Below are 26,955 nucleotides of genomic sequence, written 5' to 3' on the forward strand. Positions count from 1 at the left end.
TGCTTGAGGGTGGAATTGTTTCTAGGAGATGGGCATGGCTCCACTTTGTTTTGTTGGGATATGCAGATCAGGACTTTGTAACTGTGAACGCCTGAGGGTACCTGGGCAGTGGTGGTTACCAGCTACAGCAAAGGAACATTCTTACAGAGCTGTGGTGTGTGCGTTACCAGAGATGCAACCAAAGAGCAGCTGTTAATGTTTATGTTTCTTATTTTTCAGTAGGTGAACGAAGCACTTCTTCCTGGGCTTATCTGGACTAAGTCACCATCATCTTTCACCTTCAGCACCTTCATGGTATTTTTTGCAGCACTCACCTTGTACCGACTGATGCAGACAAAGGTACGCAAGTATAAAGTTGTGGCTTTTGCTTCTCGAGCAGAACACCAGATGTTTAGAACTCAGATGAGCAACTTAAGTTCACTGTTGTCAAAGAGGGCTTGAAATTCTATTTTGAGTAAGCGCAACCTCTCCTGCTGTCTAAAAGCCAACAATGTTTGACATTAACAAAAATTACTGAAGAATTTTACCACTTAAATAGCTACAGAAGTTACTGCTCTCTTGGATTCCTTGCAATAACTTGAGAACTCCATGTGGTCCTGAACTAGATCTAACCCTTTGCTCATATATTGCTGACTGAAAGTGCCACTCAGCATCTGAGCAGGAAGTTGGAAGCACAGCAGAATAAATTGTTACTCGTGTACACGTGGCCGAGCAAACAAAAAAACCCAAATTCTTGAAGAGCTGAGTCTGACTATGTATTTTTGCAAGGTCTGTAGTCACAGCAGAAAACTTTCAGGTCTTTAAGATCTGTTCAGCAGGTTCTGGCTGCCAGCCTCTAGCTGCAGGTGCTCAGTGTGCCTGTAGGCCTATAGCACATTGTGTGTGCGTGACTAGAGCTTGCTAGCTCAAACACATCCTCCTGTTTTGAGTCATGAGACTAGAATTTGTTTAAAAATTGTAACAGAATTTTTAAACAAACCCATCTTGCTAAATTGTATAGAGGAAGGTGGCAAGGAGCCCCTGTGACTGACAACTGGGGCTGCCCCAGCAAAGGGGCTCACAAGAAACCCCAAAACTTGCGGGACAGAAAGCAAGCAGGAATGTGCACATTCTGTTACTCATTCCTCACTCCTTCACATGCACATTCTGTCCTATTCCACATTTCTCACCCATTTAGCACCCCAGCCCTGCCCTGGCTCCCCAGGTGGGAGTGACAGGCAGGGCAGTCAGCCAGCTCCCTCAGACTGCACTTACTTGATTTAAATTGTGCATCGAAACAATTGTTCCACTCTAACAATGGGTTATATACCTTTCAGGGGTATATTTATTTTCAACCATCATCTGTTCATCACGGTCAGAGGGTCTCTGTACCCATTGTAGCCAAAATGCTCTGTAGGCAATAGAACAAGAGGTGAATCCTGCTCTAAAATGCTGCAAAATACTTGCGTTTAGCTTTGCAATTTCATAAGAATTCAAAATTAACAATTTCCTTTAGAAAAAAATCTTTCCATTAATCCCAACTGTCCCAGCATGACTCTGCTAGTGTCCCATTTGCAAGACTATCCATGCATGAATCTAACTGTCCATTTCTCTAAAAAACAAAAGTTAACATAAAATGGCAATTAAAGAGAACTGCAATACACAAATTAGTTTTACTCATAAAAATGATTCCTTCACAAACAAGACATTTTAATGGGGATAATGCAAAGGTGTGCAATATTTTAATGTAATCATGCACTAGTCAGCATACATGTTAGCTAAACGACAACGTACAATTTTTCAGGTGTTTGTATCTAGGTGGTTTTTTTTTCCTCCATGTCTTCTGTTTAAGAGTCAACTACCTGGGACAGGGATTATCTTTTAACTTGTAAGACTTGCCCAGATGCAAGTACTACATGGGAATGAGGTGCTACCTCAATGCTAATAATGAGCAGAGATGTCAGTGAAGCAAACTGCCACCACCTGGTGACCCATTCTGCTATTGGGAAGGAAAAAAGCAGCACAGAAACTTCAGCACTTAAAGGGCAAAAGCAGCTGCTTTAAAACAAACGAAAACATTTCAGAGCCTACACAGATTAACTCACTGGGACACAATTTTGCCAGGGATTTGTTACATTCCAGTGGTTCTAGGCAAAGTTGACAGTTACCAATACTATTTATCTGCCTCTCAAAACTACAGGAGCTTGAAATCCACAAGCTTTTCTTGACATTTTCAGATGAACCCTGTAAATAACTGCAAGGGCATGGCATTTGTATCATGCTCTGCAGACAAAGAGATGTGCACATCAACAATATTTAATTTTTAAATGTTAATTTTTACTCATCCTTGCAGCAAGCTACCTCTGTGTGGCAGTTATACTGCTCTAGCTAAATTCAGACATTTAAATAGTACTGACCATACAAGGTTGTATTTTATTTTTTTGATCAAACCATTCCAGTTCTGCAGCTCGCAGCAGTAGGATATAAAAATTGTTATTAAGATTCTATTAAGAAAAAAACTCCAACAGATCTATATTAAAGACTTCCTATAATAAACAAAGTATTCCTGTATTACATAAAAACATATCCTAAGAAAAAAGTGTTTATTTTATTTTGGCATAGTTTCTTTTTAAAACTATTTATTAAAGATATCCTTAAAGATATCCACCAGTGCATCTGCTGCCCTCAGAACTAGAAGGCAGCATTTCACAGAACAAGTCCGTACAATTATTTACATTTGTTCACATCTTAGATTGCTCCATTTTCAATGCTGGATCCATTAACTGGAGGCTCAACAATCAGTCTTGGCTCTATCAGCGCATCCCAACTTTCAGTTATCTGAAAACAAAATACAGACAATACTCAGCATGTACAAGCTACACAGGCAGATGCAGTTTCTCCTACATGAGGCTTTGTCTAGACTTGAACAACAGCACTACTGAACAGAGATCACAGATCCTTCCTGCAATTCATCCATCTTCGTGAACCTCAACCTGCCTAACATCCTGGGTGAGGAGAAAGGCAGGTAAGACAAACAGTGCATGCAATGGATAACCTTGTGAGAACTGATACTCTATCTAGACATGGTGTTGTTCATTGTATTAGCCAGAACAAAAAGTTACAGTTTGATGACTGGTTTTGAACCTAGTTAATCGAATAAAATGCAAGAAGCGATTCTGATCTTGTAATCATACAATTCTTGCTAGAAAGGAACAATGATTTTTGCTTCTATTTATTTTAATCAGATGTGTTATTATAAAGGGAATCTCACCAAGATGAGCAGACTCATAAAGCAGGGCATGTGTCAGCTACACAAAACTTGTAACAGGCTTCAAACCAGGACACCCACATACCTTTGTATCTTGAGGAACAGCATACTCTATCAGTTCTGCTCCATCTGCAGACTGGTAAACCAGATCGAACTTCCCTGGCTCTTTTGCAGCTTAAAAAAACCCAAACAACTCCATTAACTATAAACAAAAAAGTTTAAGTGCTTACCATATTTAGAAAGCTAATCAAAACCAGGTTTTGGGGTTTTTTTTAGTTGGGTATTTGGGCTCATAAATGTAACAAAAAATCTGAGGTAGAACTGAATACACATCAAAATGAGGGTAGTTATCTAATATGACTCTTTGCATGAAAAGTTAATCAACAACATGCTGCCTAAATTTGAGAACGATGCTCATATGATGATGACTCATTAATTCTGGCTTAAATGGCAACTGCAGTATACGCAGTCGCTTTCAGAAACATTCCTAGTTTCAAGTCTCTGAAGTGCCCGTTGTCATTGCAGGGACTCAGTTCCACACCCACTGAAAGACAGCGGCTTCACTGACATGGCAAAGAATGGCATTATGATCTAAAATATTCTCTGCAATTCTATACAATGCTTTTATTTTTTGGAGGAAGTGAAACCACAGTAGAGATGGGTTACTGACTACTCACACTGACTGGACAAATTTCATTCTGTAAATACCTATGAGCATCTTCAATACAACTAGCAAGTGTTAGAACTTCTCCATTTAAATAGACTTTGGGGAGGGAGTGAGGATGGGAAGGGTGTGTTGAGAAGGAACACAAGGAAGTGGGAAATAGTCCTGAAACATGAAACGTGCCCTGGACTAGCTGCTTTCCAAGGGATGCACATGACAACAAGCATTTAGTGTCCCAGGGTACGTACATTGTCCTGCTGATGACGAAAGGATCTCGAGCTCGATCTGTTTTTTATCAGCATTCCAACTGATTATTTTTCCCTCCTTCATAAAGCAACAAGAAAAGAATCAGAGGAGATATACTTAAGCACTGGATAACTATTCCTTATTTACAACCACTGTGGTACTTGATCACAGTTAGAGGAAGTAGATCTGTCACATTTTTCTATCTCTGTGTATAAAATCTGCAAAGTATTAAAGCTCAGCAATCTGCAGTTACTGGCATCAACAAACCAAAGTTATTCATTGTCAATGTCTTTGTAGGTTAAATCAATACTTATCCAGAAACCAAATTATTGGAAGTAGCAACAAAATTTTACTTGCACCAGTTTCAAGAATTTGCCTTGACTTCAAACAGCAGTAGACTGGAATACAGCTACATTTTTCTACTTGAAGGTATGGATTTTTGTCATCTCTACAATATTAATGATCATTAATAATTCTTGTGGGTTTTTTTTTTAAAAAAAAAGCCTGTTACATCTTTCAAATTTTCAATTAGTTTTGGGTTCTAGAGTTTTAATTTTTACTACTGTAGCAGGAATAGCCTGCGGAATCAACTGGATGAGAAGAAAAACACTACACAACCTCAAAATACTTAAGCCTTACCTCACCTGTAATAGTAGTGTGAGTGGATTAAGGGAGAAAAGGAAAACAGTACCTTATAGTCTGAAACTTCAGGACTGTAATTTTCAGTTAGTTCCAAGCGCTGTTGAGAGGAATACAAATAACAAATTACAACTTTTCCTGATCCCTGAGGATGCCATTTATACTCAGACAGTTTCTTCAGCAATAGGGAAGTGCAAGAACCAAGCCTCCCGCTCCTGGATCCTGATGCCAATCACAGTCCCAGGTTATCTTCCAGGACTCACTGCTCCAGAGAATTTACATTCAGGTCAGGCTGCGAGAGGAGATCAGGGAGATGGATCCCAGTCTCTTCAACTGCAGTGATTTCATTTTCATTTACTTTTTTATTTTGTGGTGAAATGTAATCATTTGTATGGTAATATTTGCAATAATACTGTAGCAATGCTATAGAGAGAAATAACTTTTTTTTTTCTTTTTATAGCATCTAATTTTAATGCTCACTTTCCTTGCATGTTGGAAGTAGATGGGTAACATGCTTCTTTCTGGCATTTTTTTTAAACATAAACCTTGAAAATATGCCTACAGTAGAGAGACTTTGTGAAGGAGCAACTAGAAAATTCTGGTATTTGTGAGCTGACTTGTGTGCTAGCTAAGAGTCATTGTATGAATACACACAGAAATTTAAACTGAAATGACAGCAGACAACATTTCTTTGTATTATACAAATACAGGAAGTCTAAAGAAATGCATTTAATTTATGCACATGCTCCAAACCTTTGTAAAAAAATCAAAGGCTTCACAACAAAAGAATTTTTTAGAGCCAACAACAGAAAGGGTAACGGTTTCGGTTGTATGGGAAAATATTAGGTTAGAAAGACAGCAAAAAAGGTGTGAATGCCTTCAGAGATGCCTACAAACATTAGACAGGACATGCACTGAGCCATTTGCTTGAGTTTAAAACAAAATTTTTAAGAAAGAACAAGTAGGATGAAGACTACTTCCTAACTCTTATACTTCTAGGATAACAGATGAAGTTCTTCAGTGTAAGCATTTCATTGTCAGGACTATGCTATTGGTAGTGTGTCCTGCAAAACTTAAGAGCGGCCCAAATGAAACAATTTTAGCCCACTAACATTCAGTATTTCACAAGTTCTTTACCTTAAATGCAATTCTTTCTCCCACTTGTGGTGGGGCAGCTAGAAGAGGTAACACACTATAGTCTCTCTTGGGGACCTCCACAGGATTCTGTGAAACAAAGAGTAAACCCACTAATTTAATTACTGTATTAATAAAAACAGAAGACAATGTGTATGCTCTATGGATTGCAAGAAGTTCTGAGAAGGGTAAGGTATGTATCCGAGTGCTTTGTTTTGACATATGCAACGCAATCACTTAAATATTGTTTCATAAACACTTCCTCAGGCTGCTAAATAGAGATACAGTAAATATGAGATTTACTAAATTAACATCAAACTTTATCCAACTAATCTTTTCTGCTTTTACAAATTACTCTCATCCTGTACATTTTTTGTATAGTTAAAGCTGCAAGAGAAAGGTGACCTATGACTGCGTGAGTCACTCACCTGGACAAAAACAGAAGCGTTTGTCGCAGTTTCATTTAACTGCCTCTGTTTCTGGCCTTCGCTGCTGTAGTTATAGAAGAAGACAGGGTTTGCTCCTCTCCCACGGCCTTGGCCCCTCATCATCCCACGGAACCCACGGCCCCTAGGTCCTCTCCAGAAGTTATCCTCTCCTGTTCCACGCCCCCTTCCACGACCTGGGCTGGCAAGTGGTCCTTGAATGCTGGTTGGCAACTGTTTAGTGCAGTTTCTTACTATGGAATTACTCAGTCCAGCATTTGCTGCGGGTTTTTTAATAACAAGTGTTTCTGAATCTGAACTATCAGACTCTGAAGAGGAGGTCTTTGCTTTGGGAGCCTTGGTGGTACTGGTTTTTACAGCTGCCACACAGTTAGGCAGTGACTTTTCCTTTGCAGCATTGTCTTGTGCTGTTGCTGCTTTCTCATCCTCTGTACTCGAGTCAGAATCTGAACTGGAGGACTGGGATTTTTTAGCATTTTTACTAATTGCAGTCTTAGTGGAATTTTCAGTATTAGACTTTACAGTCACTTTACTAGAAGCAGCAGTTTTCACATCAGAATTTGTAACAGCTTGGGATTTGTCTTTGGGAAGTGTTGCCACCACAGGTTTACAGGAAGATTTATTTTGCTTTATGTTTAGTTCACTGCTGTCACTGTCAGATGACACGCTGGAGGAATCTGAAGCTCCAACCCTCTTTTTTCTGGACTGTGTTGTGATTTTTTTGCTGTTATTTTTACCAGAATTCAGAGAAGAGCTCTCATTTGCTTGTTCTAAAGCCATCTTTGCTGCAGCAGCCTTTGTCTGCTTTTCATCCTTCTTTTTTGCTGCCAACTGTTTCTCCCTCTTCAATTTTTTAAGCTTTTTAGATTGGTCAGTAGAGCTCTCTTCCTTACCTTCTGTGAGTCTATTTCTTCCACAAACTTCTTCCTTTCTTTTTCTTTTCTTGCACCTTTTTTGAGAGTCCTGCATATCTACAGAGGTCTCTTCCCTACAAGAGGAATACTCAGGATTATGTTTATTCTTTTTCTTTTCCCTTTTATGCCTGTCATCTTCATTTCTAGAGAACTCTTCTTGCTTTTGTCTATGCTTTTTTCTGTCTTCTTTTGGTGTATAAGAGAAGCCATCATCCACCTCTTCATAATCATCTGCCACTATCTCTTCCAATTTTACTCTGTCAAAAAGAGCCAAACAAAAGCCACCGTTCAGCAAAATTAACACCTTTTTCCTGTGCATTAGCAGCTCAGTTAGGCTTGTCTTTTGGGATGCTCCAGCTGCTAAGGGGACAGCTCTGGAGCACGTGCTGCTACCCCGGACCAAGGCCCACGGCGTCAGCGAGGTCTCTGGAATAAAAACACCCGCTCGGGCGGTGCGGGTGCTCGGGGCCGGGCGCGGGAGCGCCGGGGGAGGGAGGCAGCGCTCTCCTCCCATCCCGGAGGAGACTTCCAACCCCTCGGCTCCCTCACAGATCATCTAGTGCAGCCCCTTTCCGACACCCCGGGGTTTCTCGAGCACCGGAGGCTTTGGGGAACGGTGCCCGCGAGCACCCGGCTCCAGCTCCCCCCGCCCCGGGGAGCCGCCAGGCTACGGGCGGCCGCGGGAAGGGCCCGGGGGCACCTCCGGGTTCCTCGCCCGTGTCCCGCGGTGAGAGGGCGGGGAGCGGAGGGGCGCGTTTCGAGCCTGCTGGGGACCCCCCCCCCCGCATCCCAGTGCCGCGCGGCCCGAGGGTCCCCCGGAGCCCCGCTCCCGCCACCGGCCGAGCCCGGGTCCCGCCCGCCCCCGCCGTACCGGAGCGAGTCGTTGTCCCGCACGAGGCGGGCGCTCTCGGTGGGCGGCAGCAGCGCCCCTTCCAGGAAGAGGCTGAGGCGGGCCCGCCGGCTGAAGCCGAACCTGTGGCGGATGAGGCTGACGAGGTCGGTGACGAGGCGCACCTGGCTGGGCTCCAGCAGCAGCCAGCACAGCGCGCAGCCCGGGCTGCCCGGCGGCGGGTAGTCGAAGAGCAGCCGCAGCCGCACCGCGCCGCCGGCCGCCGCCATCTTGGGGGAGGAGGAAGAGGAGGGGGCGGGCAGAGAGCGTGCGGGGGACGGCGCCGCGCGAGGGACAAAACCCCCCTGGGGGCGGGGCCGGGCCGGTGCCTGCGCACGTGACGGCGCGGCCGCGGGCGCCGGGAGCTGTTGGCGGGATGGGGCCGTCGGTGCTGTCGCTGCTGCTGCTGCTGCCGGGGCTGGCGGCAGGTACGGGGCTGAGGGGCGGGACAGGACGGGACAGGGCAGGACAGGACGGCGGGTTGTGCCTGGCCCTGCCCCGGGCAGTGCCGGAGTGACGGCCTCCGGGCATGGCATGTCCCGCTGCCGGGCAGGGCCTGGGCTCAGCCGCGAGAGGTGTCCGAGTCTCGCCGGGGCTGGTCGCCGGGTGGTGGGAGCCCAGTGGGAGCAGGTCGAGCTCGGAGCGGGCCCCAGCGGGGGCTTCGCCGTGTCTCTGCCGGGGACGATCGCGGCCTGGGGATTCGTCTCCTCCCAGCCCGGCTGACGGGGTCTGCTCTCCCCGGAGCCCCAGGGAACCCTTTTGGGGCAGGAACGTGGGAATTCAGGACCTAGTTGGTTCACCTGGGTAAAGCGGGTGGGAGAGGCTTCCCCACAAGCCAGGGCAGCTCTTCTCGTAGCTGTTTTACCCTCAGCTGTCACCTGTCCTCCCTGAAAAACATCCCCAGACCCTCCTCTGTTCCTTAGCAGCTGCGAGGGATGATGAAGAAGCCCCGTGAGGCCCCGTACCTGTAGCAGGAGTTCCTGCGGTGCTGTCTGATCCTGGCTGGCAGGAGCAGAGGTCCCGGGCTGCAGTGTTTTACCTGCGAGACCCTTCGGGTCGGGGGCTGCAAAGAAGCGAACCAGCTGTATCGGGGTGTCACGGCTGTTGCAGTGAGGGCTGATCAAGAAAGTGTGATGTCCATGCTGAGTAACTTGTTCAGCACTGTGTCCCGTGGATCAAAAGGCTGGGCACTGTGGCTTGAAAAAGCTTTATTGCTGCTTCTCCAGTGGGCTGCTGCCTTCTGTCATGATTGAGAAGATTAAGGGATGTAATTTCAAAGGTCTGTTTCTGGGAAAGCGTCTGTGTCCTAGATGTAGAATAGACTGAGTGCTCAAGTTGACAAGACTCTACTGACTTAATTGAGTTTAGGATTAGATCTTGGGTTTGCTTAGACGTGACCCCTCTGTCTATCCTACATATACTGTCCTTGGCGACTGTACAATTATTTGATCTTCCCAGAGACTCAAATCAAAGCGTTGGAGCCCTGGTGCCCCTGAAGCTGGTGTGAGTTATTCCATTGTGTCTAGTGGGGCTGTGCTTTCAGCCCAGGCCTTGAAAAGACTTTAAATGTTTCCCTGGTAGAAAAAATTATCCTAGTTATTGGGCTGCTATTTCTGCAGCAGCTGTATTGTCAGGCCCTGATAAGTAAGCACTTAATTAGATGCTTATCTTCATTCATTGATGATAACTCAGCTATGTGTGTGGGTGTAAGTGTAGGCAGGTTTCTTACAGTAATTTTTTTTAATGGAAGCACTTCTAATTATCACACCCAAGATTGAAATGTAATGTTTTGGAACAAATCTGGTGGATAAACCCAAACTGAGCCTTTTTACCTAGCTGATTTTTATTTCCTCCCGAAGGTGTAGTTCTAAGGCAATCCCAAGAGCCCAAGGAGCTGTGGGGATATGTGCAAGTTCGAAGTAAGGCCCACATGTTCTGGTGGCTCTACTATGCAAATAACCCAACAAAAGACTTCACAGAATTACCTCTCATCTTGTGGCTTCAGGTAAGGTTTGGTGAAAGCCACTTAAGGGATAATTCTTTCCATATGTGCCCGATTCACTCTGATAGATGTCTTGCAGCTCTACAGAATCAGGGTTCAAAATTGTCATAAATGATTCACCTGGTGAATGAGGTCCTCAACTGCTCACCTTCCATCAAGTTAAATTACAGAAGTAGAGGTGGTTCTTACCTTTTACACAACAGTAGTGCTTTTTGTGCCAGACACTACAAGTACATTGTGGTGTCACAGCTCCTTTCCTGAAGAGCTTACAGTCTAAACAATGTTCAGTGAGAGAGTAGATAAAATAATCAGATATTTGGAAAGATTTCTAAATCTAAAAAAGTAAGAGAGACTCTCATTGTTTAGAGATCGGTCCCATTCAGTCACAGTTTGATAAAAGGCAGTGGTGTGTGCTCCACATTCACCTCCAGCAGTACATTTCAGAAGTTAATGTTGAGTATAATCACTGGATGACTTGGTCTTTTTCTTCCTGGGTTGTTTCATCAGAGTGAAATGCACACGCTGTACATGCTGATAAAACTAATGACTTGCAAACCTCTGTAGATAGCTAACTTCTGCATTTGGTATTAAGGGAATAAGGGGAAGGGTTTTCAAACTGCACTCATGTAGCATGCAACTCATTAGATGCTTTCACAGTGGGTGATTGCTTCTCTGTTTAAATTCTTACTTTCAGAAATGGCATGTGTACACATAATGAAAGACAATGAGGAAGAGAGCCTGCTTTGCAAATTAACATGTAGTGCAAAAGCCATTTTTTTAAATTTACCATCTGTCTTTCTACTTACTGGCTTGCTTTTATTTTTCTCCTGTCTGTCATATCTATACCATGCTGCTTTTTAACTTATTTGTCATTTGGTATTTCCCCACAGGGAGGTCCAGGAGCTTCAGGCTGTGGATTTGGGAACTTTGAAGAGATTGGTCCATTAGACAAAGAAATGAAACCAAGAAATACAACCTGGGTATAGCAGAGAGTTCAGCTTCTAATTATTGATTGCAAATGTTTGTTGCTATGCAAAAATGCACAGAACATATTCATTTAAATTTCAACAGAACTATAATATTTCATGTTAAAATAGTATGGTTAATAAATTGGCTTATAGGAATAACCTTGTTAAGAACTGAAGAATAGACCAATTAGTTTGATTTGATGGAATATGCTTGGGCTTCCATGAATTTGTGAATTGCAGGTGTCTGGGCAACTGGGAGTGGGGAAATTCTAGAAGGATGTTACTTCAGATCAGAGCTTCATTGCGTACAGTCATAGAGGTTTTTCTGGATGGCTGGCAATGTATAACCAATGGCTCGTAATTATGAGTCCAGTGTGGCCTTCAAGGGAAACAAATTACAGCTGCCTATGAAGGTGGAAGTTTATTCAATGAAATGTATTTGTGCTCTGAGCTACCGATAGTCTAACTACTCTGGAGTTCCCTAGACCGTATGGGTGACCTGCCCTTGGATCCCTGGAATTTTTTGGGTGCCTTTCTTGTTGCAGATTGAAAGACCTTATGTTGTACCTCTTTATTTGTGAGCCTTACTGCTTTGAGCTGTGCTAGCTGTTTGCTGATCTATGGATTTTATTTGTACACTTGTAACTGTACAACTGTAGCATTTGCTATAGCAATTTAACAAAAGCCCAGCAACCCAAAAGAAAAACCCTCTTATTTTACCTTCTGACAGACAAGTAGAACCTGTAGCATTCTCTCTTTTGGACTTGCACCTAATTTTCCTGCAAGTTCTTTTGGAGCCAGAGATTTGGTGGCTCACTTAATCATTTGTGCCATCAGAACTAAGGCTTTCACTGGTGCTGAACTGAGATTTCATACAAACCTTCTTTCTGCTTGTACAGTTGCAGGCAGCCAGTATCTTGTTTGTGGATAATCCTGTGGGCACTGGATTCAGTTATGTGGATGATTGTAGCTTGTTTGCCAAAAACCTTACCACAGTAGTTTCTGATATGATGGTTTTTCTTGGAGAATTCTTCACATGTAGAACAGAATTCCAGGTAAGTGAATTGAATTCTTGGTTAGAATCATATTTTTCTTTGTTTTTAAACAGATCTCAAAAAGAATTAGTGACTAGACTTCCAGGTGGGCAGTGTTTGCTACTAGGTAGCATGCATTTGGTGGGAGTCAGTGCAGATATAACCACTGCCTCATATTTCCCACAATTCAGAAGTTGTAATTTGAATTTGGTACTAGTTAGATAAGCGATGGGATGGATTATTGTTTATCTTGTGATCCAAGAGGCATTTAGGATCATGGCTGTTTCTAGTTCCAAAATCCTGAAGTACCTGCTTCAAAACTTCCCCAGTAATTACACCAGGATGTTACAGAAGTCTTATCTGCAGCTTAGAATCAGAAAAATATCCAGTGTTTGAAAGCGAGAGGTGAACAGCCAGTGCCTGGGTTCTGTGGGATGTGGGAGATGGTTGGAGGTTTCTTCTGCCCTCTGCCCAATGGGTTCACTGTGGGGCTTCTCTCTCTCCAGACCATCCCATTCTACATATTTTCTGAATCTTATGGAGGTAAAATGGCTGCTGGCATTGCTTTAGAGCTGCAGGAGGTAAGTAGTTGGAGGATGTAGTTCACTTTTCACTTTAAAACATCGTGTTCTATGAGTACTTATATTTCCTGGAATACACTGTCCCTGTTGCCAAATTCAGACTGCTACTTATTTTTTTCCCTTAAAGAAAACTGGTTCTAGAGTCATGAATATCTAACTGGAAGTTGATTGTTTGTTTGTTTGGTTTTGGTTTTCCTCTTATTCACCAAGGCTGTTCAAAAAGGGACCATAAAGTGCAATTTCATGGGGACTGCTCTTGGAGACTCATGGATTTCTCCTTTGGGTATGTTTAAAATCCTCAGACTGTGGGTGGTTTGCTGTTGTTTTGTTTTGTTGTTTTTATCATTCCATGGATAGCTAGAGTCAGAAATGCCAGCCCTGCCTTAAGTGAATTAAATCTCTAGTGAGTCTGGTAAATCAGAAATAAATGCTTCAACATTGCAAGCTGTGATTGAAGAATCTACCTTCATCTAGATTATGAGAGCAAACTCACTGAGGAGCATACTTGCATTTGAAGGGAGGTAGAGGTGAAATGTCCCTACACAGGGACATTTCACAGCCTCTGAGGTGTTTTGGTAAGACCACTGCACTTAAATGTGGCCACCAAATAATTGACAAGGTTGCACCTGAGGTTTTCTCTTTCTTTTCACAAGAAGATCTTGTGCTGAGGAACTGATGTGCTCACAGACCTGGAAGAGATAGAGTGTGTGTCTGGTGGAGGACAAAAAGCCAGTTAAAGGACTCTTGCTCTTTTAATGAGATTTGCAAGGGCAGGCTTCCCAGATTCTCTGCAGCATCGACAATATCAAGCAAACTCCTATCTGTATCGTATCAGCTGATCCTTGAGGCCTTGTTATAAAACAGATTTGTTTTATAATTAGATTTTTTTGTCCCCTGTAACTTTTGCAAACAGATCAGTTTAGACAATGCCCATTCATTTGTCAGATCTCTTCCCATGTTCTAGCAATGTGCTGCAGTGATGGAGTAAGAATATTTTGGTAAGAACATGTCTGTTGCTTTAAATAAATTTCACTGATTCATGTTTAGGGGCTTAATGACGTTGCATCATTTTTATTGGTTCTCAGGATTTGTAAAAAACCTGCTTTGTGGTACATAGCCTTTGGGCTAAACTGAGCTGACAGTACTTTTTACTGATTAATTAATCTCTGTATATTTTTGTCAGAATCATTCTTGCTACAGTAAAGGAAATCGTATCTTGAAAACTTAGATGTTTGAAATATGTTCTATTTCTTTAGACTCTGTGCTGTCTTGGGGGCCCTACCTTTACAGCACTGTAAGTACCTTCTTAAACTCTTGGTCCTCACCTGATTACTTGTACTGCCATATGGTATAAGTGCATGTTGATTTTTAAGGTTAGCTCTTAGCTGGAATAAACCCTCGAATGCATGGAGACTGTTAGCGAGACATGAATGTGAAATTATACTTAAAGCTGTCCTCCTTTGTGTTTGTCTTCCAGTCTCTCCTTGATGATAATGGTCTAGCAGAGGTAACTGCTGTTGCCAGAGAAATAATGGATGCAATAAATAAAAATCAATATGGGCTGGCCACTGAGCTCTGGGGCAAGGCTGAAGGTGTCATTGAAGAGGTGAGATCTTCTTTGACCAGCATTAATAACTACCTGGTGCCTGGAGAGGCACACAGTTTCAGGTTATCCTTTCTGTGAGCGCTGAGTTGGTGTGAATTCTCCAACCCCCTGCCCAGTCCTTTTTACCAGTATTTGTTTTATCCCAGTGCTGATGTAAAAGAGCTGTTTGTTTGCTGTGTGCCACTGTGTGATTGTAAGAGGCAGTGGGTAGGGCGACCCACTTGCAGTATTGCATCAAGGTTTCAGCTTGGCACATCGCTTAAATAGACAGTTAATTTTTAGCATGCAACTAGTCCTGTTGATTTCTATAGAATCCAGTTTCAACTTAAATGGGCTTTGTCTCCTCAAAAGCTTTGTTTTGAATATTGAAAACTGCATCCAGCAAGACACAAATTTCAAGTTAAGCATAGATCTGTATTTAAAGAACTACAAAAGGTGCACAGGATGGAAAGGAACCTCAAGTTATGTCCTGTTACTGTGGGTACATCTTGTTATTTAGCAAGTTCCAGCTTAAAAGATAGGTGAAGTTTTGCTCTTGTTTTTCCTGTTGGAGGGTTGCTCCAAAATCTCATTCTTTCTTATGCTTTTGTTTTAGTATAAGTAAGGCTCTGGCTTCCTCAAATGGAAAGACTAGTCTAGAACTGCTTCCTTTCCTTGCTCTTTTTTTGTTTTGTTTTGTAACTGACAGTGCCTTGCACATGGTTGGTTTCACTTCTTAATGTTTGGAAGACACTTGTGGTTGGTCTTCAAGTCTGCTTGTCTTCTCCCAGTTGTGATATCGCTGTCAGGGTGCAGGCACTTCAGCCCTTCTAGGGTTGCTATTGTGAGCTGATTTCTGACTATGCATCAGAACTTTAAAAATTCAAAAATTGAGTAAAGCAGGGCTTCGGGAATCTCGAGTAACTTATCTAATGGCAACACTGATCACACTTGTCCTTTGGATGCAGGCAGTCTGCTGTCTGCATCAGAACTGCCATTCTACAATTCGCAGATGCATCCAGATGTCAGCAGGGGTGGCTAATACCCATCACCACATTATTGAGGAAGGATTTTAGATTTTGAAGGGTTGTAGGTTGGGAGGATGTTGAGCAAGAGGCAGCGTTAGGCTAGACTAGATCTAGCAGAAGAGACCATCTGAAAGCATCATCTGGCATTGCAGCTCTATAATGAGTAATGAGAATCTGGAGTCATTTGCATGGTGTAAGGCTTCCTGTAGCTTCACATCCGTTCCAGAGAAGTAAATAGCATCTCTGGCACAACCCATGTGTGAACAATACAGACTTGAGAAATCTCTTCCCACTTCACAAAGCAAATGTAGAACCAAAGTTTCTCCATAAGTATCTTCCTGACGTGTAGGTGAAGTGGCAGGTCACATAGTCCTTTATTTAGGATTTACTTATCTCTTTGATTTCAGAAGAAAGTCTGTTCCTCATATCTGAGAAATGTTTTTGTTACAGTGTTACTGAAACTATCTTCTGTTTTCAGAACACAGACAACGTGAACTTTTATAACATCATGACTAAGGAGGTTCCAGAAATGAAATCAAATGAACAAGCAAATCTCCCTCTCAGTAAGTTGTATTTAAAGTACTCGAGCTTCTGGGGCCCTATGTTTGCATTCACATACCTTCAACTCTGATAGTGGGAACAGCCTCAAATTAGCACATCCTTAAAATGGGTCCTTCAAATCCAAAGGATATTGATACTCTCCTGAGCAGAACTTGTTTGCTCTTGCATAAATAGGGATAAATAGGAATGTGGAACAACCCTTCTATAGATTACACCTCCACCTATACATCCTGCACAAATTACACCAAGGAAGTAGTCAGTATAATTGCAACATTGTTTTATGACCTTTAAGTTACTTCCTCTTAATGTCTTTCATTTCTGTCTTCAAGCTAGAACAAAAAGTGTCTCATCAATATAAATAGTCTGATTAGACTCTCGCTCCATGATCTTTATGCAAGAAAAACACATGTATAGAGTTTCTTTCAAGTTCTTTATCTCTTTCTCTTGGCTTCAGCAGGGAAGGTGAATGGCACAGTTAACTCCCAAAAGTAAAGCATTGCAGCTCAAAAGTAACTGGTCTGTTGAGGAGAAGAAATTGTGTCTGTACCAAGTAGCAAAAGCAGAAGCTGATCCCCTGAAAAAGTGCTGTGTTAAACAGAAGTAGAAATGAATGGTTGGGTTCTTCCTGTATCATCCCCTGACCTAAATAAGGGTTGACTTCAGGGGTTTCTAGTAAAAGTAAGCAAATCTCTCTCTCTGGTGTTGCATTTTCACTAGAAAAGAGTTTGTTGGCCATGACTGTAACACTGGAAATTGTTATCTATGCAGGATGACTGTCTTAAATGTGCCACTAATCAAAGCGTGTTCTCTCTTTTTCAGTAGGACTTTACCAGCGCCATGTCAAAAATATGCATAAGGACAGCCTAAACGAATTGATGAATGGACCCATCAGAAAGAAGCTAAAAATTATTCCTGACTGTGTGAAATGGGGAGGTACTTTCCTGTCTGCTAGTGTGGATCTAATTATTGCCGTTTACAGTATTGCAGTCCATAGGAAGATACTTTACTGTAGCAAGCAGTCACATTAAATTTTCATTATCTTTGGCCCTAAGAAGAGGACTTATTCTCAGAAACGAACATGTCATGGGGCAGGCCCATGGGAGCAGACGTGGTTCTGGTTCTGCTGCTTGTATCTATCATTAGTCAAGCAGCTAAAAATACATGGAGAGGAAGAATATCCTCCATATCTCAGCAGCTGTTTTCTGTCTTTCATGAAATCTTGCTAAAATTCCTGTCAGTTTTTCTCTGCCAGAAATCTGGTATCATGTAATGCTGCATGGTGTGGAAGGGGGTGCGTAAAACGGAAAGGAAGGCTTAAAGGACTGATGCCAGCACCCCGTCAGTGTATAGCAGGAGCCAGAAGCTACAGTGCTGTGTGTGAGCTCCAGCCGGGAGCATGGCTGCTTCCTGGTTCTCTTTAGTTCCTCAGACTCATAAATCACTGGCTGCTGCTTTGGGCTCAGACTGGTTTTTATGCATTTTAGAGCCCTTAGCCAGTTGCTTCTGTCCCAGCTTGGGGATGACGCTCTTCACCAGTTAAAATTTGTCTTCTTTCTGGTTCCAACCAGGTCAGTCCAGAAAAGTCTTTGAGAACATGGCAGAGGACTTCATGAAACCTGTCATTGATATTGTTGATCAGCTTTTGGCAGCCAACGTCAATGTTACAGTCTATAACGGGCAGCTGGATCTCATTGTTGACACCATGGGTAAGGGACTTCTTGACTGGGGTTGGGAACAGAACACATGACAAGTAGAACATGAAGTAGCCAGTAATATTGGTACCTGGGTCTCTGCAGTCTTCTGTGCAAATCTCCTATCTAACTGGCAATGTTTAAATACTGCAGTCATAAACAAGCAGCTCTTAGTATGTTTTGTTTACATCCCTTTGGGAGAGGCAATTTCTTTAACCTCCATTATACTGTTGGGAAATGGATCCGCAACATCAATAATTGCTTGTTTCGGTGAAGCCCATAAATAAGTAGGTAGCTAATAATTCACTTAATTCTTCTGGATAGACACGTATATATATATGTATGTATGCTCATTCATAAATGAAGAATGAGGATAGATGAATAAATATATGGAGATTATCCTCTCTTGTCCTGGTGTGCCTTGAAGATCCTGTTCTCTGGGGCAAAGGCTACAGATTTGTGCACAATGCAGGTCAGCCTTCAGTGAGCGACCTGCAGCAGAGAGCATGGGGCCAGGTGAGATGGAACAAGGGTAATTACCCGAGGAGGGTGCAGTTGAAGAGTGATCACACCTGCTGCTCAGTAATGTGCGGCTTGGCCACTCAAGGCTTTGTCCCTTGCTGCTTGCAAGATGCAGGCTTGATCGAGTGGCAGTTTGGGAGCCAGGCCAAGTGTTGCTGAAATGCCTTATGCTGTGAGACTGCCCTGCTCTCTTCTATTCACCTTTACTTATTGATTTAAATAATCTGCAGTCCCAGACTGGGCAAACATCTTCCTGTGTTGTGAAAGGCTTTATCCTTTGTCTGTCTCTGCCCACTTAGATATTCAGATGCCCTTCATGAACAACATACCAATCAATAAATCAGGAAACAGAGTATTTAGGCTGTCAAAACAGATTAGCAGTTAGCAGTGCTCCAGTTTATCACATTTTGAGCTAAAATTGAGCTGCAGTTAACATGTAAATTCTTCCAGTAGTTCAGAGGTAGGCTGAAGCTTTGTCCCTCTTGGTGTCCTAGAATTGGTCTTTTTGCTGTCTTGACCTCCACCTTTTTTAACAGGCACTTGAAAACAGAAAACCTTTCCAGGCTCTTTTTGTTGAGTGACTTTAACAAACAGAGAAGCAGTGTCCCTTCTGATTTCCAAGAGGGGGACTTTGTGCGGCCGATCCTCCTCCATGGCAGGACATTCGAGGTGTTAGAGGAGTAAAGCAAAATATGTCAGAATTGCTAGGACTGCAACTTGTGCAATCTTAAGTCCATTTCACATATATCTTCACTGTTTTCTTTTTTCCTTGTCCTTCTGTTGGTTTGTTTCAGCTTGTCCTGAAAACAGCCTTGGTCATTTTTCTAGGCATAGCAAAATTGCTTTTAGAACAGAGACTGTCTGAGAACTCTGCTGTATTGCTATCTAGCATAGTGGGCATCCAGCTGAACTGGGACTCCCAAGCTGCTGTGTCAGGATCGGTAATCGAGCATATCTCTTATCTCTAACAGGCCAGGAGGCATGGATTCGGAAATTAAAATGGCCTAATCTGGACCAGTTCAGCCAGCAAAGGTGGAAGGCACTCTATGTGTCTCCAGAATCCACTGAGACAGCTGCTTTCCACAAGGCCTATGAGAACTTCGCTTTCTTCTGGATTCTTAAAGCTGGGCACATGGTAAGTAACGTACTTCTTGGGGTGGGATGCACCATTATCACCAGGAAAACTGAAGATGCATATATGCTTGCTTTCTGCTTCCTTATAGCAGCTGCTTACTGTGTGCTCTCATCTCTGTGCTAGGTACCATCTGATCAAGGAGAGATGGCTCTGAAAATGGTCAGGATGGTGACCCAACAGCAGCCCTAGGGAAGGGGAGGCCAGCTGGTATGGCTTCCTGCCAAATGTGAGTCCAGAATAATAAGCCGCAGGAGAAACAGTGGCTATTTGGACACTTAGCCTCTCTGATCTTGCTGATAATGTGCACAAGCACTTACGAAAAGGCATTTTTTTTTCCTTGAATGAGTTACTGCTTTTGAATTTGTAAGCTGTGATTTGCTGCCTTAACACTGTTCATAATGACTGTTCCAGAGGGAAGTTCACCATCATAAACAACTAGCTCTGAGCCTTTGCCTTTGACTTGGAAGGATTTTGTGCTTTTGTAAAAAGCTGCCCTTCCCTGAATGCTCTCTTGTCTGTTCACACACCAAGACTAAACCTGATTTGAGTCCCGATAGATTTGCTGTTTGTTCCTCTCAGAGAGCTAATGGGTTTCACGAGGCTGTGGAATGTTCCTTCCTTTGTCCTCAGTCCTGTGCTTCAGTCACCTGGCTGGATTAAAAGCTGAAAATATGAAGATGCCGAGGACCTGCCCTAGAAGTATTGCAGTCCATCTCATCTTGCTGAGGTTCCTGAGTTAGGATCCAAGATTCTTCAGGCTTCCTGTGCTATGGAGGGAGAAAAACACCCTTCCAGAGGAAGATCTGACCTTTTTCATCTGACCACTTGTTTCTTGTTTTCATTCTCTTTACTGACTGTTACTTAAACTTTGCCTGTAGCCTTAACACCTAAAGCACATCCAGCAGGAATTCCTGCTTTCCTGTATGCTGCAGAAGGAGCCCTGTTAATACCCTCTTTTTGTACGAAAGAGAATCCTAATGGACAGAAGCCTCTTAAAATCTTCTGAACTTAGTCTGGAAAGTGGAAAGGAGAGCATTATTTGAACAATACTAGCATAATTCTGAAAGATAATAGCAGTGTTTAAAAGAAGGATATACAATATACAACCAATATCTTGATCCATATTTTTCTAGAGCTTTTTTAAAGTCTTGCAGAGACCTATTAGTTTGAAACTTTTTTTTTCATATAGTGCAGTCAAGAGGAGACTTTGTCAGACATCATTTGACTTCTGCTATGGAGCATGAAGTGACTGTTGTTTATTGGTGTCTGATAGGAGGCACAACAGCTTGTTCCAGCTGTCAGAATCCTAAATAGCAACCCCTCAATTACTCCAGCAACTGCAACTGTCATGAAATGTCCGATAGTGTTGGCTTAGCAAGGACTGAAGTGTAATGCTGTGTAAACACATGCAATCACCCAGCAGCTGGAGTACTGGCACCTAATAATTGCTTTCCTTCATGTTCTCTGCATGAACTGTATTCTTGAGGACTTTAGCAATGCAAATCCAGATTTTTTTTTTAAACACATTTTTCAATAAATGCAATAAGTCTAATTTATCTCTCTTCAGCATCACATTGATTTCACTGCTTGAAAATCACGTCTTTTCTGTTTTGGCTTTTCAGTGTAAAGCCCCTGCCAGTGAGAGAGATGCAGCCACACTTGAGAGGGAAGGGTACAGGTTTGTGCTCTCCCCCGTGACTGCATCGCAGGATGAGGAGCACTTGCACTGAGGACCGCAGCCCTCCCATCCTTTCCACAAAATGCACTGCTTCAGAGCGTGAAGGGCAACCCAGAATGGCTAGCCAGGATCAACCCAGCAATTGTTCCTGTTGTCTTTCTTGTTGAACATTAGGTGAAGAAGAATAAGAAGAGGGTCCCAGAGGTGTGTAAATCTGCACATCTGCATTCTTGGAATATTTTAAAATAACTCACCAAGCAAATAAGTATGTCTGAGCCTGGGCAGTTTGAGTTGGCTTGTAGTCCCGAATCCTACAATACTCTTTGCATTATGCCTAAACAAATAATACTAGAGGGCTTGATAGAGGGAAAGAATTGAGAAGATGGTATCTCCAGAAAGCAGCATTTACTGCTGTTCTTGGATTTGTTTATCAAATGGGACATTCATTCACATTGCCTAGAGCTTATGCTCAGTGATAGGCCTGAGACATCTGTTTCTTGTCCTGCTTTGGTTTAGCTTCTGCAGGTTTTTCTGTTGGCAAAGAGATGGCTTATGAGGAAAAAAGATGGTTTCAAGAAGGCTGGTGGCAATGATTTGTTGGTTTTAAGGGCTATGCCGAATCTAAACATGTTAGAATAAAAATACTTGCCCGTGGAGACAGGCTCTGAAGTAGTGTCCATTTAAATGCAAACAACAAAAAAGCATCAATCTAATATCAAGAAAGGTTTTTTTTTTTCACCAAAGGCTTTATAACTGGTGCATCACAGCTCTAGATCATCAAAAAGGTAGGTCACCTGTCCAGCAGAAGCTGCAAGAAATCAGTTGCTTTGAAAGGAGTTCAAGCCCTGCTGTGGATCTGATTAGCAGTGACATACTTCGTCCATTTTGATTTCATGCAGTAAGCTATTTCCAGATAAGAGCTGTCACTTGGCAAATCTGTTAGAATGAATTGTTCTAAAAATTAATAAGATTTTTTTACAAATGCTGGACCAGTTGAAAGAAAACAGCCCAATGTTTGTATTTCATCCTCTGCAGCTGGAGGCTTTGATTACATAGGTAGCCTGAGAGCCACTGACTTTTACTTTGCTCACTATCAGTTGAGGATAGTTTTCATAGAAACAAATCCAACTTCAGCATGAACAATTTTGGCTTTCTATAATTCTACCTTTTCTAAGCCAGAGAAAGAAACCAAAAAAGTCATCCACTATGTGATAAACAGGCATCTTTGTCTTTTTCCTTTCTATTTAGCTGGGTCTGGGAGGATATAGTGGGGAAGGGTCACTTGATGCATCCACTGTGCCTTAAACCAGTGTGTACCAGTGCCTCGTGGTCACTGGTGCACAGAGGATATGGGACAGAGGCACCTTTGATCTGGCTCTTAGAGCTGTTCCTATGCAGTGGAGGTTGGGACTGTTGCAAACAGATGAGTGCAGGAGGCAAGAGATCTGCCCTGTTTGTCACCGTAGGGGTATCTGTGCAGGCACAATATTTGTGTCTAATGTAACTAATTTGGCATGGAATATTTTTTGCCCTAGGAAGAGTAAATCACATAAGCTATTTCTAAAGGGAATTTGGCACATAATGATCATTGATTTTATGTTTTTAAAGTTTGAGGCTTAATGGTGGGCATGTAGCTGTGCGAGTTATCTTTTTTCAGAAGATGAACATTTTGAAATGTTGCAACATCTGCTTATCTCAGGGTTCGAAGCTGCAACAAAAGAACATCTGTGTACCGAGGCAAGATGGAAATCTTGGAGCACTTCTTTATTGCCATGTTATGTCTGTTATCCTGTAAACATTCTGCTGTACGGCAGCACAATTTGTGTGCATCACTTCTGAACTCTGGGGTATGTTCATGTTTTTCCAGCAGGAATTCAGGAAAGGAGCAGTAATTTATCTGACCTACAGAGAGTGATGAAGGAATAGTAAGAATTTGAGTAGAGCACAGTTCACCCTTGCAAGGTTTCTCTGAAAACTGTTTTTTGGTATTTGCTATATAATAGATTTGGGAGTTAAGGAGTAGCTTTAGCTCTTGTGGAGGAACAAACACATGGTTCTGGTCAGTGTTTGGGGGGGATTTTTTTTTTTTCTTTTTTTTAACTTGGCTGCTGACCGAGGTAATAGGGAACTATGTTGGATATATCAGCAGGAGTAGAGGTGTGTTAGTATGAATGACCTAATGCAGTGGTTTTCAACCTATCTCAGTTTACAAACCTCTCACCTAAAATATTTCCAAGGAAAGCAAAGCACCCTTACAAATGTCATATATTGACCATTACTCTTTACTTGTATCTGATAAGTAATATAATTCAGTGGCTAGCATCAGCAGAGTATTTGCAGAATGATGCACTAACTCTACTAGTGGTCTAAAACAGAGGGGGATGTTGGCAGGCCATGTCCCATGGAGGACTTCAAAATTTCCAGCCTTGGTCTGAAATAGTCCTAAATGGTTAGTCTTAAGGACATTCTGATGCCTTTTTTTCCCCCCCTAACTTACTAGAGGTTGAAAAACAAAGCACTAAAAGGGTGTGGCATTGTGCTCTCGGTGTTGGGTGTTCCCACAAACTGGAAAGCAAGAGATGGACTGTGCAAGATTTCTCCTATTTCAGGACCTCTGGAACAGTGAGCCAGACAATAACCCCTCCTTGCCTGCTGTTCCGGGGACTGGGCAAGCACCGCAAACGATCTATCTTGAGATGAGTGTATCAGACCTCAGCTTGGAAAGGGGGCTTTCCATTTAAGTAATTTTGTGGTCCAGAGCTTTGTTTTTTTGTTTATTCTGTGGCTACAGTGCTGCAGGGAGGAGGTTGGGGTGTCTCGGAAGACCAGAAACATCCAGGTAACATCCAGTTCCAGCAAATGTCTCAGTGTGGCTCTGCTGTTCGGTATTTCCATCTAACACATTGCACAAATCTGATTCCAAAGTAGTCTTGTGGCAAGGCAGGGTTTTAGGATGTAAAACTCACTCATCCAAAACATTCACTTGGATGTCACGTAGGCAAAAGGAACTACAGATTCACAGGGGACATGAACAAATAAGGCCAGAGTGACTATTTGGCAGGGAGGCAAAATAATTATACTTTTGCTGCAGCTGATTCAAATCCAGGAGCTCATTTCTGTTCTCCCCTAATTTTTATCCTCAGTCTCAATACCAAAATTTATAGGTAAATACTGTCATGAATAGGGCTGTATCAGATCTGAAATGCTGTGAATCATCTAAGTATAAAACACAGCTGGAATAATTCCATCTGCAAGCTGTAGTCAGTAGATTTGATAATACCTACCACAGTCATTGTTGAAGGCAATTATAAAGGCTGCTAGACCAGCCTTGTTGAGATTCTTTTCCGATTGCTTCTCTGTTTCTAAAATGTCCTTTTCAGGACTGTTTATCTACAAGCAAGCTGGTTGCAGTGTGTCTTTGAAACAGTCAGACTGTGCTCATCACCATTAGCCCCACAGCCAGTTTGGTCCATTGATGGTCACAGCGGTAATAATGCCGCACCTACATTCTCTTGCATAAATATTTTTGTTCCGTCCTCCATCTCCCATTAGTCAGCCAACTTGGACTCATCTCATACAATCTGTTTTGAGACACAACAAGTAATCACTGTTTGGCTTTAGCATCAGTATGGTATATCGTGTTCTAATTTTATTATTCTGTCCCAGATCTTGTTGCTAAATACAGCAATATCTGGGAATTACATTCCTGTAGTCAGCTGTAATAAAACTGCAGATGGAACATATTTATTCAGGTGTTGTGTAGTCCATCTTGGATAGGACAAAATAAGCAAAATTTTAGAAACTTTATTTGAAGCAGTAAGGGATAATTTACTGAACAGTTTATATACTGTGTTATGGGTGAGTTAGCTTAAAGAAAATACCCTGGCTGGTGCATCCTCAGTCTTTAACAGCTGCTAGATGACTTTTTTTTTAATGAGGGAGGGAAAGGGGGGAAAAAACCAGTCTGTCCCTTCAAGAATCTGGGGTTTAGGTCTGTTAATGTTTGCTTGTTAGAGCCAGAGAGGAATATTTTCGTGTCTCTTGACAGCTCTTTCGGGTGTAGAAGTTGAAAATAACTTGCCTGTAGCTACTACACTAGGTGTCCTTTTTACATGGTTGTCTTGGAGTCTTAAACATTTCATTGTACCCAGAATTTCCTGTGAAGGAGTGAAGATCTCTTCCTGAAGCACTAAGGGACAGGAACGACCTAGTGGGGCCTGGCAGCTGTCAGATGCTTTCTAGCACCATTAAAGCTTTCAGGAGGTTGCCAGATGCCATTGCACATTATAATCTGAGGCAAATGTAAGTCTACCTAACTGCTAAGAGCTTGTTAGAGGAAAGCTGACAGGTTCTGTCCTTTGCCTAAGAGAAGGCAGCAGGGAGGCTTCTGGAATGTACCAAAAAGAGAGGTTTGGACCCAGGGCATTTGGAGGACTGTGGGACTTCTTGGAACAGGAAGAAAGCTTGTTTTTTCCCATGCTATTAATTCACTTCTGTTTTACATATTATTTTTCTTACCAACCACAGTAGCCTCACCTACCCTATGCAAGGTGGCCAGCGATGGGTTCTCTGGGCCGGTGGCAAAAATGCAGTGAAATGGCTGGCCACTTGGTGGGGTAAGGAGACCTTCAAATACCATGGGAACACGCTGGCCCTGGCCGCTGAGCTCCTGGTGCCGACCCTGGAAACACTTGGGAACAGGAGTTTGATCCTGTGAATTCATTGTGGAAATGGTTTTATGTGAACCGGTACAGAGGATTATTTAATTTTAGCAATGACTTCATGAGAGCAGATATTTTGGTCGTTGAGTACAACCCCAATTACAACAAGGCTTAGTACTTGCAAGTAACAGTTAAATTAGCCTGCTTTAACCAGAACGTACCAGTGTTGTGATTTATACTTAGACATGCTCTTTTTCAAATGGCATATTCCTTGCCTATCCTTAATACTTTTTGATCAGTGTCTCTGAGGGTAGGTAGTATGTGTGTTGTAAGAGGAAACAAATAAAGGCAATGGTGTGTTTGCTGAGCTAACTGCAGTTAGCTGTCTAGCTGGGCTCGTCTAGCAGAGTTATGCACATACCTAATTCATAATCTGGTAAGAGTGCTGTTGAAATCGTGCAAGAGCATTCATGCTATTTAAAATTAAACCACTAAAACTTTGACAAGGTGAGGTCCTTTAGCAACTAGAAAATTTCAAAGGAAGATCCTTACTTGTTGAAACACTTCCCCAAAATGTGTAAGGTTTTTTTGTTGTTTAACTTATACTAGAAAATGATAGAGAAAATGACAGTAAAAAAACTCAAGTGTCTTGCTTCTGTGCCATACCTAATTAAACTAGCCTTAGAAAACTCCATTACCTTTAAGTTTTCAGGCAGGGCAAGAGTATTAATAAGCTAGTTCTTGCTGCCTGTTACCTGTTCTTTATGACACTTAAAGAGAATGTCCAACTACTAAAGCACATCTGTTATGTTGCTAATCAGAGCTACAGTAATCACTGGGAAACAGGATTTGATTCAAAATATATAAGACTATTAGAAGCCAACTATTCAGTGAAGGTTACATTGTGTATACTATAAAGAGAATTTGTGCTGTGAAGCTGTTCCGAAAGTCTGGATCTCAAGACGTTGCTACTATATGCTGGAACACAATCAGAATTGGAGATAAAGTCAGCAGCCTTGGGGAATGCACTGCTGTTTCTGACACCAGATTACAGTTTGCTATGTAAGTGGAAGCGACATTGATAGAAAAGCAGCTGATTATAAAGAAATCCTGCAAATGACAGCCATGGGTTGTGGTATTCAATGAAATGTTTCCTCTTGAACTGTTTATTCTTAACAGGCAAGTATGGTGGTAGCACCCACTAGTCATATTTCAAGTTCAAAAACTAGATTTGTGGCATGTAAAATATTTATTCTGCGTAGTGCATGACTCAGTTGAAGTTGCCAAACGTTGTTGAATAAACAAGTATTGTGATATACCAGTAAGGAAA

The 26,955-nt window shown here is 42.4% G+C and overlaps 2 protein-coding genes across 5 annotated transcripts; one reads left to right on the forward strand and one right to left on the reverse strand.

The window, feature by feature from the left end:
• Nucleotides 1-1,668: 1,668 nt before the first annotated feature.
• COIL (coilin) lies at nucleotides 1,669-8,414 on the reverse strand. The gene is made up of 7 exons (XM_074847774.1): nucleotides 8,162-8,414; nucleotides 6,359-7,547; nucleotides 5,934-6,020; nucleotides 4,849-4,896; nucleotides 4,160-4,235; nucleotides 3,333-3,421; nucleotides 1,669-2,817 (listed from the first exon to the last, which is right to left on the reverse strand). The coding sequence occupies exons 1-7, from the start codon at nucleotides 8,407-8,409 to the stop codon at nucleotides 2,728-2,730; spliced, it is 1,827 nt and encodes a 608-aa protein (XP_074703875.1). The 5' UTR covers nucleotides 8,410-8,414; the 3' UTR covers nucleotides 1,669-2,727.
• Nucleotides 8,415-8,480: 66 nt separating this feature from the next.
• On the forward strand, nucleotides 8,481-21,620 carry SCPEP1 (serine carboxypeptidase 1). 4 transcript variants are annotated; one of them, XM_074847297.1, is made up of 13 exons: nucleotides 8,481-8,607; nucleotides 10,039-10,184; nucleotides 11,072-11,161; nucleotides 12,049-12,204; nucleotides 12,690-12,764; nucleotides 12,975-13,047; nucleotides 14,021-14,058; nucleotides 14,242-14,370; nucleotides 15,856-15,940; nucleotides 16,758-16,871; nucleotides 17,507-17,644; nucleotides 19,123-19,286; nucleotides 19,410-21,620. In XM_074847297.1, exons 1-13 carry the CDS (start codon nucleotides 8,556-8,558, stop codon nucleotides 19,473-19,475), a joined length of 1,326 nt encoding a protein of 441 aa, XP_074703398.1. In that variant the 5' UTR covers nucleotides 8,481-8,555; the 3' UTR covers nucleotides 19,476-21,620. The 4 variants fall into 4 exon arrangements, with proteins under 4 accessions (XP_074703398.1, XP_074703399.1, XP_074703401.1 ...); XM_074847298.1 differs by having other exon boundaries at nucleotides 16,761-16,871; XM_074847299.1 differs by lacking the exon at nucleotides 8,481-8,607 and adding an exon at nucleotides 9,136-9,458.
• Nucleotides 21,621-26,955: the final 5,335 nt, after the last annotated feature.

This window comes from Strix aluco, chromosome 21, assembly GCF_031877795.1.
Source record: "Strix aluco isolate bStrAlu1 chromosome 21, bStrAlu1.hap1, whole genome shotgun sequence".
NCBI classification, from domain to species: Eukaryota; Metazoa; Chordata; class Aves; order Strigiformes; family Strigidae; genus Strix; species Strix aluco.